The sequence below is a fragment of the Neofelis nebulosa genome, chromosome 6, assembly GCF_028018385.1.
Source record: "Neofelis nebulosa isolate mNeoNeb1 chromosome 6, mNeoNeb1.pri, whole genome shotgun sequence".
Classification (NCBI taxonomy): Eukaryota; Metazoa; Chordata; class Mammalia; order Carnivora; family Felidae; genus Neofelis; species Neofelis nebulosa.
The window spans coordinates 34,691,494-34,705,722 of NC_080787.1; the positions used below are offsets into that span (position 1 = coordinate 34,691,494).

At 37.6% G+C, this 14,229-nt stretch overlaps 1 protein-coding gene across 1 annotated transcript in view; it reads right to left on the bottom strand.

The window, feature by feature from the left end:
• TSBP1 (testis expressed basic protein 1) overlaps positions 1–5,653 on the bottom strand; it is a 181,847-nt gene extending 176,194 nt beyond the window's left edge. The window contains exons 1-7 of the mRNA XM_058736135.1: positions 5,426–5,653; positions 3,651–3,737; positions 2,891–2,923; positions 2,050–2,082; positions 893–925; positions 529–558; positions 415–435 (exon numbers count right to left, since the gene is read on the bottom strand). Coding sequence (XP_058592118.1) covers positions 415–435; positions 529–558; positions 893–925; positions 2,050–2,082; positions 2,891–2,923; positions 3,651–3,737; positions 5,426–5,438 — 250 coding nt within the window. The 5' untranslated portion in view covers positions 5,439–5,653. The remainder of the gene's footprint in view (positions 1–414; positions 436–528; positions 559–892; positions 926–2,049; positions 2,083–2,890; positions 2,924–3,650; positions 3,738–5,425) is intronic.
• Positions 5,654–14,229: the final 8,576 nt, after the last annotated feature.

Below are 14,229 nucleotides of genomic sequence, written 5' to 3' on the forward strand. Positions count from 1 at the left end.
AAGAAACAGGAGATGTAAATGACAACAGTAGACAAGAGCAGCCCTTCTTTGTGCTCTTGGAATTTCAGTACACAGGTCAAACTGTAATGTGACGAATTTTCAGGGGTTTATTCCTCCATTTCTTAACATTTATGTGAATAAAGGCACACTGAGTGGTTAGCATTTGAATTTTTCTTGAGTTCTCAGATTACTTTTAGCCTATTAGTAGGTGGTTAAAAGAGGAATTGGATAGTACTAGGGGTAAAAATAATGCACAGTGTGAAGGGAAACATTTATGAATACTTCTCAGAATCCTCTATTTGTTACTTTGGTTTCCTGTTATTTTACCTAGGTTTTAAAGCACCTCCTGTTATAACAGTTTAAAAAGCATTGATTTTCCTTTATAATTTTACCATAATCTCTAAATATACTTACCTCGATCATCATATGAAGTGTCTAGAGGGTTGAAAGAAAAACATAAGATTCTTAATTTCTCATAAATGGATTTCTGTATTAATTTCTTAGCAATTCAGCATATAATTTATTTACCACTTTCTGTTGAATATAAATGTCGGAATCCTGAAAGACAACATGAAAACATAATGAGATTCTACCTTGACAACTATGTCTGCATCGTTTTCTTATTAGGTAAAAATCTGTTTACCTCTTCCTCTTTTATTTTTTTTTTTTTATTTATTTTTTTTTTTAAACGTTTATTTATTTTTGAGACAGAGAGAGACAGAGCACGAACAGGGGAGGGTCAGAGAGAGAGGGAGACACAGAATCTGAAACAGGCTCCAGGCTCCGAGCAGTCAGCACAGAGCCTGACGCGGGGCTCGAACTCACATACCGTGAGATCGTGACCTGAGCCGAAGTCGGACGCTTAACCGACTGAGCCACCCAGGCGCCCCACCTCTTCCTCTTTTAGATCTCTGAGAGGGAAAATCGTTTGGAGAAAAGAAACAGATTAAATTTACTAACAGCACATCAAGAAATGTTTCATCGTATGTCTAAATCCAGCCAGGAAGATTTTTCTCCCTTCCCAGCTATTCCCATTTTCTTTGGATTCCATTTCAGAAAAGAAAGGAAGGATGCCATATGCTTTGCTCCTCACTCTGTTGTTCATGACAGATGAATCATAGAAGTAAGAGGAGGAGGCATGGACCAAGAGGCCAAGTGTGGGGCATGACAGCAAGCAGCGTGATCAAGCTACTTCCTCTCTCCTTTTGGAAATACCAATCCGTATACTTGTAGTGTGTGTGTGTGTGCGTGTGTGTGTGTGCGCATGTGTATGCATGCGTGCATGTGTGTGTCGCTACAAAAAAGTAGAGTGCTTTGGAATCTACTTAGAACCATTAGGTTTCTGGATGTTTTATTTCAAATAAGCTTTATGTTATTTTTCAGTTACATTAGACCACATGTCCTGATTTGGTTAATATTGATTAATATTAGTAATATTAATAAATACTGAAATTCAGTATAAAATGAGCCTTTTGTCTTAACCAAGTGGGGATAGTGTAATTGAGAATATGAGTGCTGGACTCAGGGCCACAAACCTGGATTTTCTATCCAACTCCTTTTGCTAGGTGAATTTGGGTAAGTCTCATAACCTTTTGAGTATCAATTTCCTCTTCTAAAATGAAGATAATATAAGTTGTGCTCACCTATTGTACTTTATAGCTTTACAAAGCATCTTTTTATGCAGAGTATTCAGACTTTATGACAACTCATGAATTTTATGTACTTTATCCCTATTTTACCCATCCAGGAAATTGTTTCAGAGAGGTTTCTTAGCCTTTCCATGATTTTGGGATAAACAGGAGTTGGAAGGGATTTTTTTAATGGTCTTAGGAAGGAGACCTATTTGTCTTTTCTGAGAAAAGTGCTGAAATCTTATTTATATACATATATACACATACATGCGCACACACAGATGGATTGGCAGTTAGATAGTATGACAGGAAAAGATGTGCTGACTTAACAAATCATACTCAAAGGGAGATGAGTTCATTTTATGCTCTAAGGAACACATTCTTCCATTAATTCTGAGGTAGTTCCTAATCTATTTACCTCTACCATCTTCATAGTCCAGAAGACCAGCACCTGGAGAAAAAAGGAGAGAGTGCTCCATGGTTTTGCCTCTTGAAAATGAGTGGAGCTTTAAGACTGAGAGCTAATGTAGACATGAACTCCTGATAGTGAATAATAATAGGAATTAATTTTTTTTGCAGGAACTAGGACTGTGCATAGCAGGAGCAGATGGTAAGTGACCGTGCCGGTCATCAGTTTCACCGGGCTACATAGTAATCAGAAGGGCCTCAGAATACTTTTCCTTCTTGGTACTCCAGCACTTAACTCCTGTTTTTCTTCTCTTACTAATCCTGGGCTGTCTTTCAGCAACTTTGGCATCTTACTAGACATTGCCGTAGAAAATCTGCTTCACCTCTTCACATCTTGAACTTGGTTCTCTTTTCAATCATAATTATCTTAGTTGTATTCACTCTTGCTATTCCTAGCTACATTCCATTCGCCTACCTACCCACCTTGCTGAGGCCCTCTTCACTACCAGATTGAGACCTTCTGTTCCATTGCCTGAGGAGTCTGCTGTTTTCATGGCTCGGTATTTCTGTTGCTGCTCTTGGACCACAGGAGGCATCTGAAGAGAGCCTCAGAATCATGCAGACCTACCCCCTATTAGTTCATTCTGCCCAGTTTCAGTTTGACACTCAGTGTTGCATGGAAATCTCTGGTGGTGGGTTTCTCCCAGTAAATTAGAAGTTCAGTTCATGGAATGATGCATTATGCAAGGTGCTGGGAATACAATGATAAACAAGACAGATTTGGTCCCTGACTTATAGAAATGCCATTATGCTTTCTAACTTTTCCTTTTCTCATGGATCTAAGTACTTACTTTGTTCTGAACTGTATCTGGAGACATCAATTTCTGTGGAAGAATCAAGGAAAAATATTACAATTACCTACTTGCAAGAGGTGTTTTTCCTCCTAACTCAACTCTCCTCACTTTAAACTGTGCTTCTTGCTCCCAAGGTGGCCCCCTAGATATGATGCATTACTGGTTCCTACCTCTTTTAAGCACCTCCAGCCAGCCCTGTTCTACCTATCCCTCCACACTAATTCTCCACATAGGTGCTAGGATGAGAAATAAGGAGGGGATGCAGCTGACTAGAAGGGAGGTGGGAGGATACTAAGGAAAATCCTGGAAAGAGAGATGTTGTGGCATGGAAATACGTTATTGCCTACATGAGTCCCATCTCGGGTTCATTGACAAATACTATATACTTGTCTCTTACCATCTCTTCTGTATGAAGTCACTAAAATTCTTGAATTCTTTTTATATAATACTAGCACAGTGTCTTCTTTTTTACATTTTTATTCCTCAGATAATTTTAGAGTATTCTTGTTGTTACTGTTATTAAATTCAGTCTGCTTTTTGGGGGGGGTTGGCCTTATTGGTAATGTGAGCTTTGGGAGTTTAAAAGTGCAGGGGGAATCACTAGTAGGTCAGAGATTCTGTGCTTCATGTATTGACATGGGCTCCCAGAATATTGACAAAGTCTCTAGCTATCAATGAAGTAGAAACTGAGACTGAACCTTGGCATTCTTTCCACTGTGACTTTCACAGGGAATTTCCATTTTGACTTGTTACTCACCATTTTGTTTGCGTCGTGTCCATCTTGTTAATAAAATAGCCAGAATAACAAGTCCCAGTAGAGTCAGGATGACAGCCAAAGTTATTTCTGCAACAAAAATTCAACTGTACTCTTTCTTATTTAGACTGTGTCATGATCAGAGACAGCTTCTGGTCACCTCTTAACTGTTTTCACCAAATAGGCATCTCCCCTCTGTCCCCTTTTCTGCTTTCTTCCTTAATGTTCCTTATCTTATTGTCTCCACATTCCTTCCCCTACTCATTATTTATATTGGTCCTATTGGTCAGATACTAAGAACCTCAGATGCTATGTACCCTTGGTTTAGAGAGTGGAAAATGTGACACATTTCCTCCTTAGTTGAATCCCTTACTCTATGTAGGCAGAAGGTTAGAGGGAATCATTGATACAAATTAAAGTAATTCACTGGGGTGTGAGAAAAAATATTAGTTCTATTTTTATGTAATTTTATATTATAACTAAAATTCTAGATTTTCTGTTTTGAAGCATGTATTAGTACAGTAGTATGTTTACAACGTGTGTGTGTGTGTGTGTGTGTGTGTGTGTATGCAGTGTATGCAGTGTGTGTACAAATACTTTTACATGGGTAGGCGATCAAAAACTTTAGAGGCCCCTGACTGAACATGATCGTATTAACGAAAACCACAACAGAAGACAGAAATTTCTTATCATTGGGAAAGACCTTTCAGTCATCACCCACAAAGCCTCTCATGATAAGACATATTTGTGACAGTTGTTACTTTGGTTAATAGAATTTCTCCCAAAGTCCCATGCTGGGACTGCTAGCCTATATCTGTTTATGTATAACTGGAGAGACAAATCTTAAGTAGGTACCTTGCTACGGTTATGAATAACTGAGACTGAGCAGCTCTGGGGAGAAGAAAGGAAGATAGGGAGGGAGGGAAGGAAGAAAGAGAAAAAGAGAAAGAGAAAGAAAAAGATGTAGGAAGGGAAGGTGGCGGAAGGAAGAAATGAATAAATGAGTGAATAAACCAATCATAAATCTGCCTGTGACAGTGATAAATGCTGAGACAACTGAACTATGAAGGGCTAAAAAAATTACACCAAGATTAAGCTGCTGCAAGAAAGCAGTAGATGAATTCACCTCAAGATGTAATGAAACACCTCCAGGTGGGGAAAATCAGTCATATGTCTACACAGTCTTTCAGCTGTTAGGTCACGTGAGAACAATTTCCCAACAAAACAACCTTCAGAGATTTGCTCCTAATGGACCACTAAAATGAATAGTAAATAGTTTGGCCTCTTTCATGGCAAGTCAGAATTTCATAACTGATGTGAAGTAATCCTTAGAGGAGGAAAGGATAACCAGGTGGTGTACCTGGACCAAGCTTCTGGAAGGCAGTACTCCCTTTGAGTGGTGTCTGAAATGTTCTGGCTGTTAGACAAAAGATGATCCACTCCATTTTTGAGGAAAATAAGAGGAAGAGTTAAAACATTATAAAGTGAGCAACACTAGCAGAAGTAAGACAACAGGCTAAAAAATTTTCCTATTGTTCCAGAGGATGGTTGTTTTGTTTTAGTTGTCCAAACTCTTGAAACCAACGAAGAAATCAGTGTCCTCACTCTAGAGCTGAGCTGACTCTGAGTGATTTTCCTCAGGCTCCCAGAGGAATCAATGAGAGTGAAAGAAAGGATGTTGAATTTGAAAGAAAGCAGACAGATAAGGAGTGTGTTAAAGTCTTTGAAGAGTTCTGAGTCAGTAAGGTCTGGGTGACCTTAGAGGAGTCGGTCCATACCCAAGACTGCCATTTTTCAGGTGTTGTCTTCAGAGGGTTCTGTGTCATCTGGACTTCTTTGTCAAAGGGAGATCAAGATAAAAGGAACACCCCAAGCTCACTGTTTCTGAGCAGTATGAACTTGGATGTGGCAGAGGTCCTTGTAGACAAACATGCAGAGGGTTACAGAGGAACTATGTGGCTCAGGTTAATCAGACCTAAGCAGACTAAAGGAGTGTGGCCTGTGAAAGTTCCAGAATCTGTGTCATAACAAAGAACTAGAACTTCAGAGAGACAAGAAGAAAGGAAATTGAGGACCAAGAGGCTGGGAAGACTTCAGAATATTTTGGAGGGGGATTTTATGATTTTGAAGGGGGATTTACTCTATTTGGGCTCTTGAATAAGTTCTTATTTTCCAGACATTTTGAGGCCAGAGATTGTTTCCTTCATCCTTGTAACTTCCAGACATTTTGAAGCAGAGAACTTCCTATAGAATAGGCACTTAATAAATGTTTAATAATTAGAAGTGAGAAAAATTCCTATATCTATAAAAAGGAGGGCCTTGAAACAAGTGGAGGGTGAACCGGTGAAGGGAAGCCATTGGAATTAGATAGTACGGGAAAGTCAAGAGGTCTGTGGTGCTAGGAACAAAGAGCCAGGGAATAGGATTTCAAGCCACTGTAGACAACAAGGGGAGTGATAAAATTATATGAACTCTAAGGCTTTATATTAGACACATACTTTACACGTACAATTTATTTAATCCTTAATAACATTTACAATGAAACTCTTCAAGGCTGAGACATCTGAAGTCACCCAGCCAACAAATGGCAGAGTTTCTGACTCCAGAGCCCACATTGTATTCACAAAGCCACAATTCATTTCAATCTTGGGGGCCTGCTATTTGTGGTAGTATGTCATAGGCCAAGCAGTCAGCCACTGGAAGAGCACAGTGATGGCCTCCATTTTGAGGATGCTGCACCCTCCAGGTTTGGGGTAGCTCTGGACTACTTTGGTTTATCTTTTACACCCCCCCCCACCTCCCCTCTGGCAATAATCATTTTGTTCTCTGCAGTTAAGAGGCTGTTTCTTGGTTTGTCTTTTGCTTTCTTTTTTCTCCTTTGCTCCTTTGTTTTGTTTCTTAAATTCCACATATGAGTGAAATCATATGGTACTTGTCTCTCTGTCTGATTTCACTTAGCATCAGAATCTCTGGGTCCATCCATGTTGTTGCAAATAGCAAGATTTCATTTTTTTTTATGGCTGAATAATATTGCATTGTATATATATACCACATCTTTATCCACTCATCCATGGATGGATATTTGGGCTGCTTCCATAGTTTGGCTATTGTAAATAATTCTGCAGTGAACATAAGGGTGCATGTATTCCTTTGAATTAGTGTTTTTGTATATTTTGGGGGTAATAACAAATAGTACAACTGCTGGATCATAGGGTAGTTCTATTTTTAATTTTTTGAGGGGCCTCCATACTGTTTTCCACAGTTTGCATTCCCACCAACAGCTAATGAGAGTTCATTTTTCTCCACATCCTCGTCAACACGTGTTGTTCTTGTCTTGTTGATTTTAGCTACTCTGACAGGTGTGAGGTGATAATTCATTGTAGTTCTGATTTGCATTTCCCTGATGATGAGTAAGGTTGAGCATCTTTTCACATGTCTGTTAGCCATTTGTATGTCTTCTTTGGAGAAATGTCTGTTCATGTCTTCTACGACTTTGTAATTGGATTATGTTTTGGATATTAATTGTATCAGTTCTTTATATATTTTGGATACTACCCTTTATTGGATAGGGTCCTTTGCAAATATCTTCTTCCATCCCATAGGATGGAATGGAAAGTTTTTACTTTGATGTAGTCCCAATAGTTTATTTTTGCTTTTGTTTCCCTTGCCTCAGAAGAGATATCTAGAAAGATGTTGTTAGGGCTGATGTTAGAGACATTGCTGCTTGTGCCCTTTTCAAGGATTTTTATGGTTTCAGGTCTCACATTTCTTTTCTGAAGTTCTTCTGAAAAACAAAACAAAAGGATTAATGTGATATTAATGTAAATATCAAAGTAAACATACAAGAAGAAAATTAGACTTTGTTGAAAAATAAGAATGTAAAGTCAAAAGTAACCAGGATGCTGCACGCACATGCACACACACACACACACACACACACACACACGGAAGCAGGTGAGCTCACTTTGATTTACGTAATGCTCTCCAGGAAATGAAAAGGGAAGGGAGAAGAGTGATGATTTTACTGAATTTAGAGAATAAATGTGGGTTATTAGTTCTTGTGGTTACATTTTATTAACATCTTTTTATAACATTTTCATTCTTTCTTCCCCTAATAAGTTCTTTAACTTTTTCTATATCTATCCTTCTATCTCCATATACCCCCCACCCACACACACACATACAGATCTGCGTGTGTGTGCATGTGGGATATATGGAGATATATGGAATATATATGTGTGTGTGTATATATATATATTTATTTATGATATATATAGTCACCAATTACATGTTTATTCATATAAGCATATGTTAAACATACATGTTATATCTGTATGTATAATATATATACACACAAGTATTATTCATTTGTCAACTGTTGGCATAGGATTTTATTAAATGTTTTTAATGTTTATTTTTGAGAGAAAGAGAGACAGAGCACAAGTGGGCTGGAGGCAGAGAGAGACGGAGACACTGAATCCGAAGCAGTCGCAGGCTGTGAGCTGTCAGCACAGAGGTCTACGGGAGGCTCGAACCCACAAGCAGTGAGATCATGGCCTGAGACAAAGTCATGATCGGACTTCCAACCAACTGAGCCACCCAAGCACCCCGAGGGTTCTGGAATTCATCATAAGAACTTAGGAAGTGAATAATTGCAATGGATGCATACAAATCGTTTTTCAGCCTTGGTCACTTTCACTTTTTTACATTGGTAGATACTGCAGCACTATCCAATTGAGTTGTCAGTTAATTCTTCACAAATTATTTAATTGAAACAATCACTATATAATTTTGAATACTTAACTGGAAAAGTTTTCAAAAGTAAATAATATTGTCATAATTTTGTTCCTTCTTTCCTCAGTGCATCCTTCCTTTTTTCTCTTTCTGCTGTTCTTCAAATTACTTATCCTCAATTATTCCTGTGTCTCCAAGTTTTGCTTTCACCTATCATGATGATAATCATTATCATACTGAAGTAAACTACTGAGAAAGAGAAAATAAGAAAGTAAATTGAGAGGACAGGAATAAGACTGAAGAGAGAAAAAAGACAGGAATAAGTTAATTGAAGGAATGGAAATATTTGTAAAAGCTCTGCTGTTTTCAATCCCCAAGAAACCATCCACATTATGGAGATTTACAAACAAAAATCCAAGGAGAAATAAACAATACAATCATGGTAGGGGACATCAATGCCCAACTTTCTTCAGTGGATAGATCACCCAGACCTGGAGTCAATAAGGAAACATTGGACTTGAAATACATTTTATATCAAATGGACCTAACAGATATATATAGATCATCCCATTCAACACACTAAAATGCATATTCTTCTCAGAGCTCAAGAAGGAACACTTTCCAGGATAAATCATATGTTAGATCACAAGACAAGTTGACAAATTTAGAAAATTGCTATCCTCAAGAATGTTCATCAATGACAATGATATGAAACTAGAGGTCAATAACCGGAGGCAAGGTGAAAAATTGACAAATGAGATTAAACAACATGATTCTGAGAAGCCAGTTGGTCAAAAAAGAAAACAAAAGGTAAATCAAAAATATGATATATGAAAATGGAAACACAACATACAGAAACCAAAGGGAAATAGCAAAAACAGTTCTGAGAGAGAAATTTCTTAGTAATAAATTCCTACATTAAGAAAGAAGAAAGGGGTGCCTGGGTGGCTCAGTTGGTTAAGTGTCTGACTTCGGCTCAGTCATGATCTCACAGCTCGTGAGTTCAAGCCCCGGTTTGGGCTGTGTGCTGACAGCTTGGAGCCTGGAGACTGCTTCGGATTCTGGGTCTCTCTCTGCCCCTCCCCACTTATGTCCTCTCTCTCCCTCAAAAAAAATTAAGTATTAAAAATAATAAAGAAGAAAAATCTCAAATAAACAACCTAAATGGACACTCTATGGAAATACAAGAAGAAGGAACTAAACCCAATATTAGTAAAGGAAGGAAATACTAACGATCATAGCAGAAATGAATGAAAGAAAAGCTAGAGAAACAATAGAAAAGGTCAATGAAACTAAGACTTGGTTTTTGGAAAGATTAACAAAATTGACAAATCTTTAGTTACACTACCTTAGAAACATGGGAGAAGGTGTAAAAAAATTATTTATGAAAGAGAAGATCTTACAACTGATACAACAGAAATACAAAAGATCATGAGGCCACTATGAACAAATACCACCAAAAAGTTAGATAATTTAGAAGAAATGGATAAATTCCTACAAACTTACAACCTATGAAGACTGAATCATGAAGAAATAGAAAATCTGGACTGCCCAGTAAGGACTAAAGAGATTGCATCAGTATTCAAAACCCTCTCATAAAGAAAGGCCCAGGGCATAATAATTTCATAGGTGAATTTTATTAAATATTAAGATAAAAATTAATGCCAATCCTTGTCAACTATTCCGAAAAGTTTAAGAGGAGGGAATATTTGCAAACTTATTTTTTAAAGCCAGCATTATCTTCATACAAAAGCAGAACAGTGCACTACAAGAAAATTATAGGTCAATACACTGATAAGCATAGGTACAAAACTCTGCAACAAACTGCAATTAATCTGAATTCAACAGAATATTAAAAGTATCAGAAATCATAATCTAGTGGGTTTTATCCCTGAGATGAAAGGATGATTTAGCATATGCAAATCAAGAAGTATAATACACCACATTAACAGAAATCAGGTTAAAAATCACATGAACACTTCAAAAGACACAAAAAAGCATATGACAAGATCCAACACCTCTTCAGGGTAAAACTCTCAACAAGTTATTTATGTAAAAAGGTGCCCCAACGTTATAAAGGCCTTATATGAGAAACCCACAGCTAACATCATACTCACAAGTGAAAAGCTAAAAGCTTTTCCTGTGAGATCAAGAACAAGACAAGATGCCCATAGTCACCATTTTATTGAATATAGTACTGCAAGTCTCAACTAGAGCAATTAGGCAAGAAAAAAAGTCATCTGAATCTGAATGAATAAATAAAATACTCAGTTTGCAGATGGCTTGATAGTACATGCAGAATAACCCAAAGATCAACTAAAAGCTGTAGAACTAATAAATTCAATAAAGTTGCAAGATATAAAATAGCATACAAAAATCTGTTGTGTTTCTATACATTAACAATGAACTATCTAAAAAAGAAATTAAGAAAACTATCCCTTTACAATAGTATTAAAAAAATACCTAGGAGATCATTTAACCAAAGAGGTGAAAGATATTATACTGAAAACTAAAAGACATCAATGAAAAGATTTAAGTAGACACAAATGAGTAAATATCAAATGTCATGGATTGGAAAAATTAATATTATTAAAAGGTACATATTACCCAAAGCAATCTACAGATACAATGCAATCCCTATCAAAATTCCAATGAATTTCTTAACAAATAGAAAAAAAATCCTAAAATTCATTTGGAACCACAAAAACACTGAAGCGAAGGATATGTTGAGCAAAAATAACACGGGGGGAAATCACACCACAAGACTTCAAAATATATTCCAAAGCTATAGTAATGAAAACAGCATAATACTGGCATAAAACAGACATATAGACCAATGGAAGAGAATAGAAAGCCCAAAAAGAAATGCACACATTTATGATAAATTGATCTTTAAGGTGTCAAAACATACAATATGGGAAGGATAGTGTCCTCAATAAATTTTGTTCCAAAAACTGTGTATCTTTGTGAAGAATGAAAATTGACCTGTACCTCACATCACATGCAGAAACCAACTTGAAGTGGAACAAAGACTTAAATAGAAGACCTGAAGTATAAAACTGCTGGAATAGAACATAGAGGAAAAGCTTCTTGTGTTGGTGTTAGCAATGATTTTTTCGGTATGACCGTCAAAGGAAGCACAAGCAAAACAGCAAAAATAGGCAAGTGGCATTGAATCAACTAAAAAGATTTTTCACAGTAAAGAAAACAATCAACAGACTAAAAAGATAACTTCTCTTCCCCATATTCCCAGCAGCAGTTATCTTATTTTGGTGATATTATAAATTGGTATAGCCATATAAAAAGTAGTATAGAAGCTCCTTAAAAAGATTAAAATAGGAACCAAGGAGGATGGCATAGTAGGAGAATCCTGAGCTCACCTCATCCCATGACACACCAAGGTGACATCTACATCTATAAGACTCTGAGAATGACCTGGCAGAACAGATCTTTCACAGCCAATTGTAGAGAGAAGGCCACATCCAGAAGGGTAAAAAAAAATGTGGAGGTCTGGTTGGGAACCACAACCCCAGCCTGACTAATCACAAATGAAAGAAACATTACAAGCACAGAAAACTGAGATCAGACCCCACACTGGGCCCCCATGGCCATGGGGACCCACACTGGGAAAATGAGTCCCTACAATATCTCGCTTTGAAAACCAGCAAAGTGTAACTCCTGGAGCTTTAGAAATCAGCAGGCTTAACTCAGGAGAGCTGGAGGCCAGTAAGAAACCAAGTTCCTGCCCTCAGAGTGCAAGCATACTAAATAACTCAGAAAGGGATATAGCACAGACACAGCAGTTTGAGGGATAACTGGGATAAATCTGAAGGAGATTTATTGACTATCCTTATAATGTGTTCTAGTGGGGCAGGGTCTGCAGAGGATTACTTAGGGAACAAAGATCTAGTGGGTACTATTTTCTACCCTTCCTCAACCTAGATAGTCAGACACTTGTGGGAGCTCTTGCTAACTCTGTATGTATTTTGCTAGCACTGTAAGTCTCCTCCTAGCATTCCCATCCTGACCCAACCATCCAACCACACACTTCGCCAGGCATCTCTCCAAAGCAGCTACTACCCTACCACATCAAGCAGGCAGCCCTTGCCAGGACCAGCATCACTCCAAAATGACTGTTGCCTTGGGGAAGGGAAAAGATAACCTTGCACATGAGCACACCCACATTTCCTGCGGTCAAGCCTCTTAGCTGGCCATGCAGGGAGCAATCCCTGCCCTTTGGTGTGTGTGCAGCTGTGGCAAAAACTACGATACCTGGGAATAAACCTAACCAAGAGGTAAAAGATCTGTACACTGAAAACTACAGAAAGCTTATGAAAGAAATTGAAGAAGACACAAAGAAATGGAAAAACATTCCATGCTCCTGGATTGAAAGAACAAACATTGCTAAAATGTTAATACTACCCAAAACAATCTACACATTCAGTGCAATCCCTATTAAAATAACACCAGCATTCTTCACAGAGCTAGAACAGACAATCCTACAATTTGTATGGAACCAGAAAAAAAACCCTGAATAGCCAAAGTAGTGTTGAAAGAGAAAACCAAGGCTGGAGGCATCACAATTCTGGGATTCAAGCTGTACTACAAAGTTGCAATCATCAAGACAGTATGGTACTGGCACAAAAACAGACACACAGATCAATGGAGCATAATAAAACCCAGAAATGGACCCACAAATGTATGGCTAACTAGTCTTTGACAAAGAAGGAAAGAATGTCCAATGGAAAAAAGACAGTCTCTTCAAATGGCATGGGGAAAACTGGAGAGCAACATGCAGAGGAATGAAACAGGACATTTTTTTTTACACCATCACAAAAAGAAATTCAAAATGGATGAAAGACTTAAGTGTGAGACATGAAACTATCAAAATCCCAGAGGAGTAAACAGGCAACAACCTCTTTGACCTTGGTGGCCACAGCAACTTTTTCCTAGACATATCTCCCGAGGCAAGGGAAACAAAAGCAAAAATGAACTATTGTGACTTCATTGAGATAAAAAGCTTCTGCACAGCAATGGAAACAATCAATGAAACTAAAAGGCAACTGACGGGATGGGAGAAGATACTTGCAAAAGACATATTGGATAAAGGGTTAGTGTCCCAAATCTATAAGGAATTTACCAAACTCAACACCCCAAAAACATAATCCAGTGAAGAAATTGGCAGAAGACATGAATAGACACTTTTCCGAAGACAACATGCAGATGGTTAACAGACACATGAAAAGATGCTCAGCATCACTCATCAGGGAAATACAAATGAAAAATAAAACCACAATGAGATACCACTTCACACCTGTTATCAGATTGGCTGAAATTAACAATTTAGGAACAACAGATGTTGGCAAAGATGTGGAGAAAGGGGAACACTTTTGCAGTATTGGTGGGGATGCAAACTAAAGCAGCCACTCTAGAAGACAGTATGGAGTTTCCTCAGAAAAATAAAAATACAGCTGCCCTATGACCCAGCTATTGCACTACTAGGTATTTATCCAAAGCATACAAAATGCTGATTCAAAGGGTGTATATGTATCCCAATGTTTACAGCAACACTATCAACAATAGCCAAATTATGTGAAGCCCAAATGTCCATCAAATGATGAATGAATAAGATGTGATATACATATATATATATATATATATATATATATATATATATATATATATATACATACATACACACACACACACACACACACACACACAATGGAATATTACTCAGTGATCAAAAAGAATGAAATCTTGCCATTTGCAACAACATGGATGGAACTAGAGTATATTATGCTAAGTAAAATAAGTCAGAGAAAGAGAAATATATGATTTCATTCGC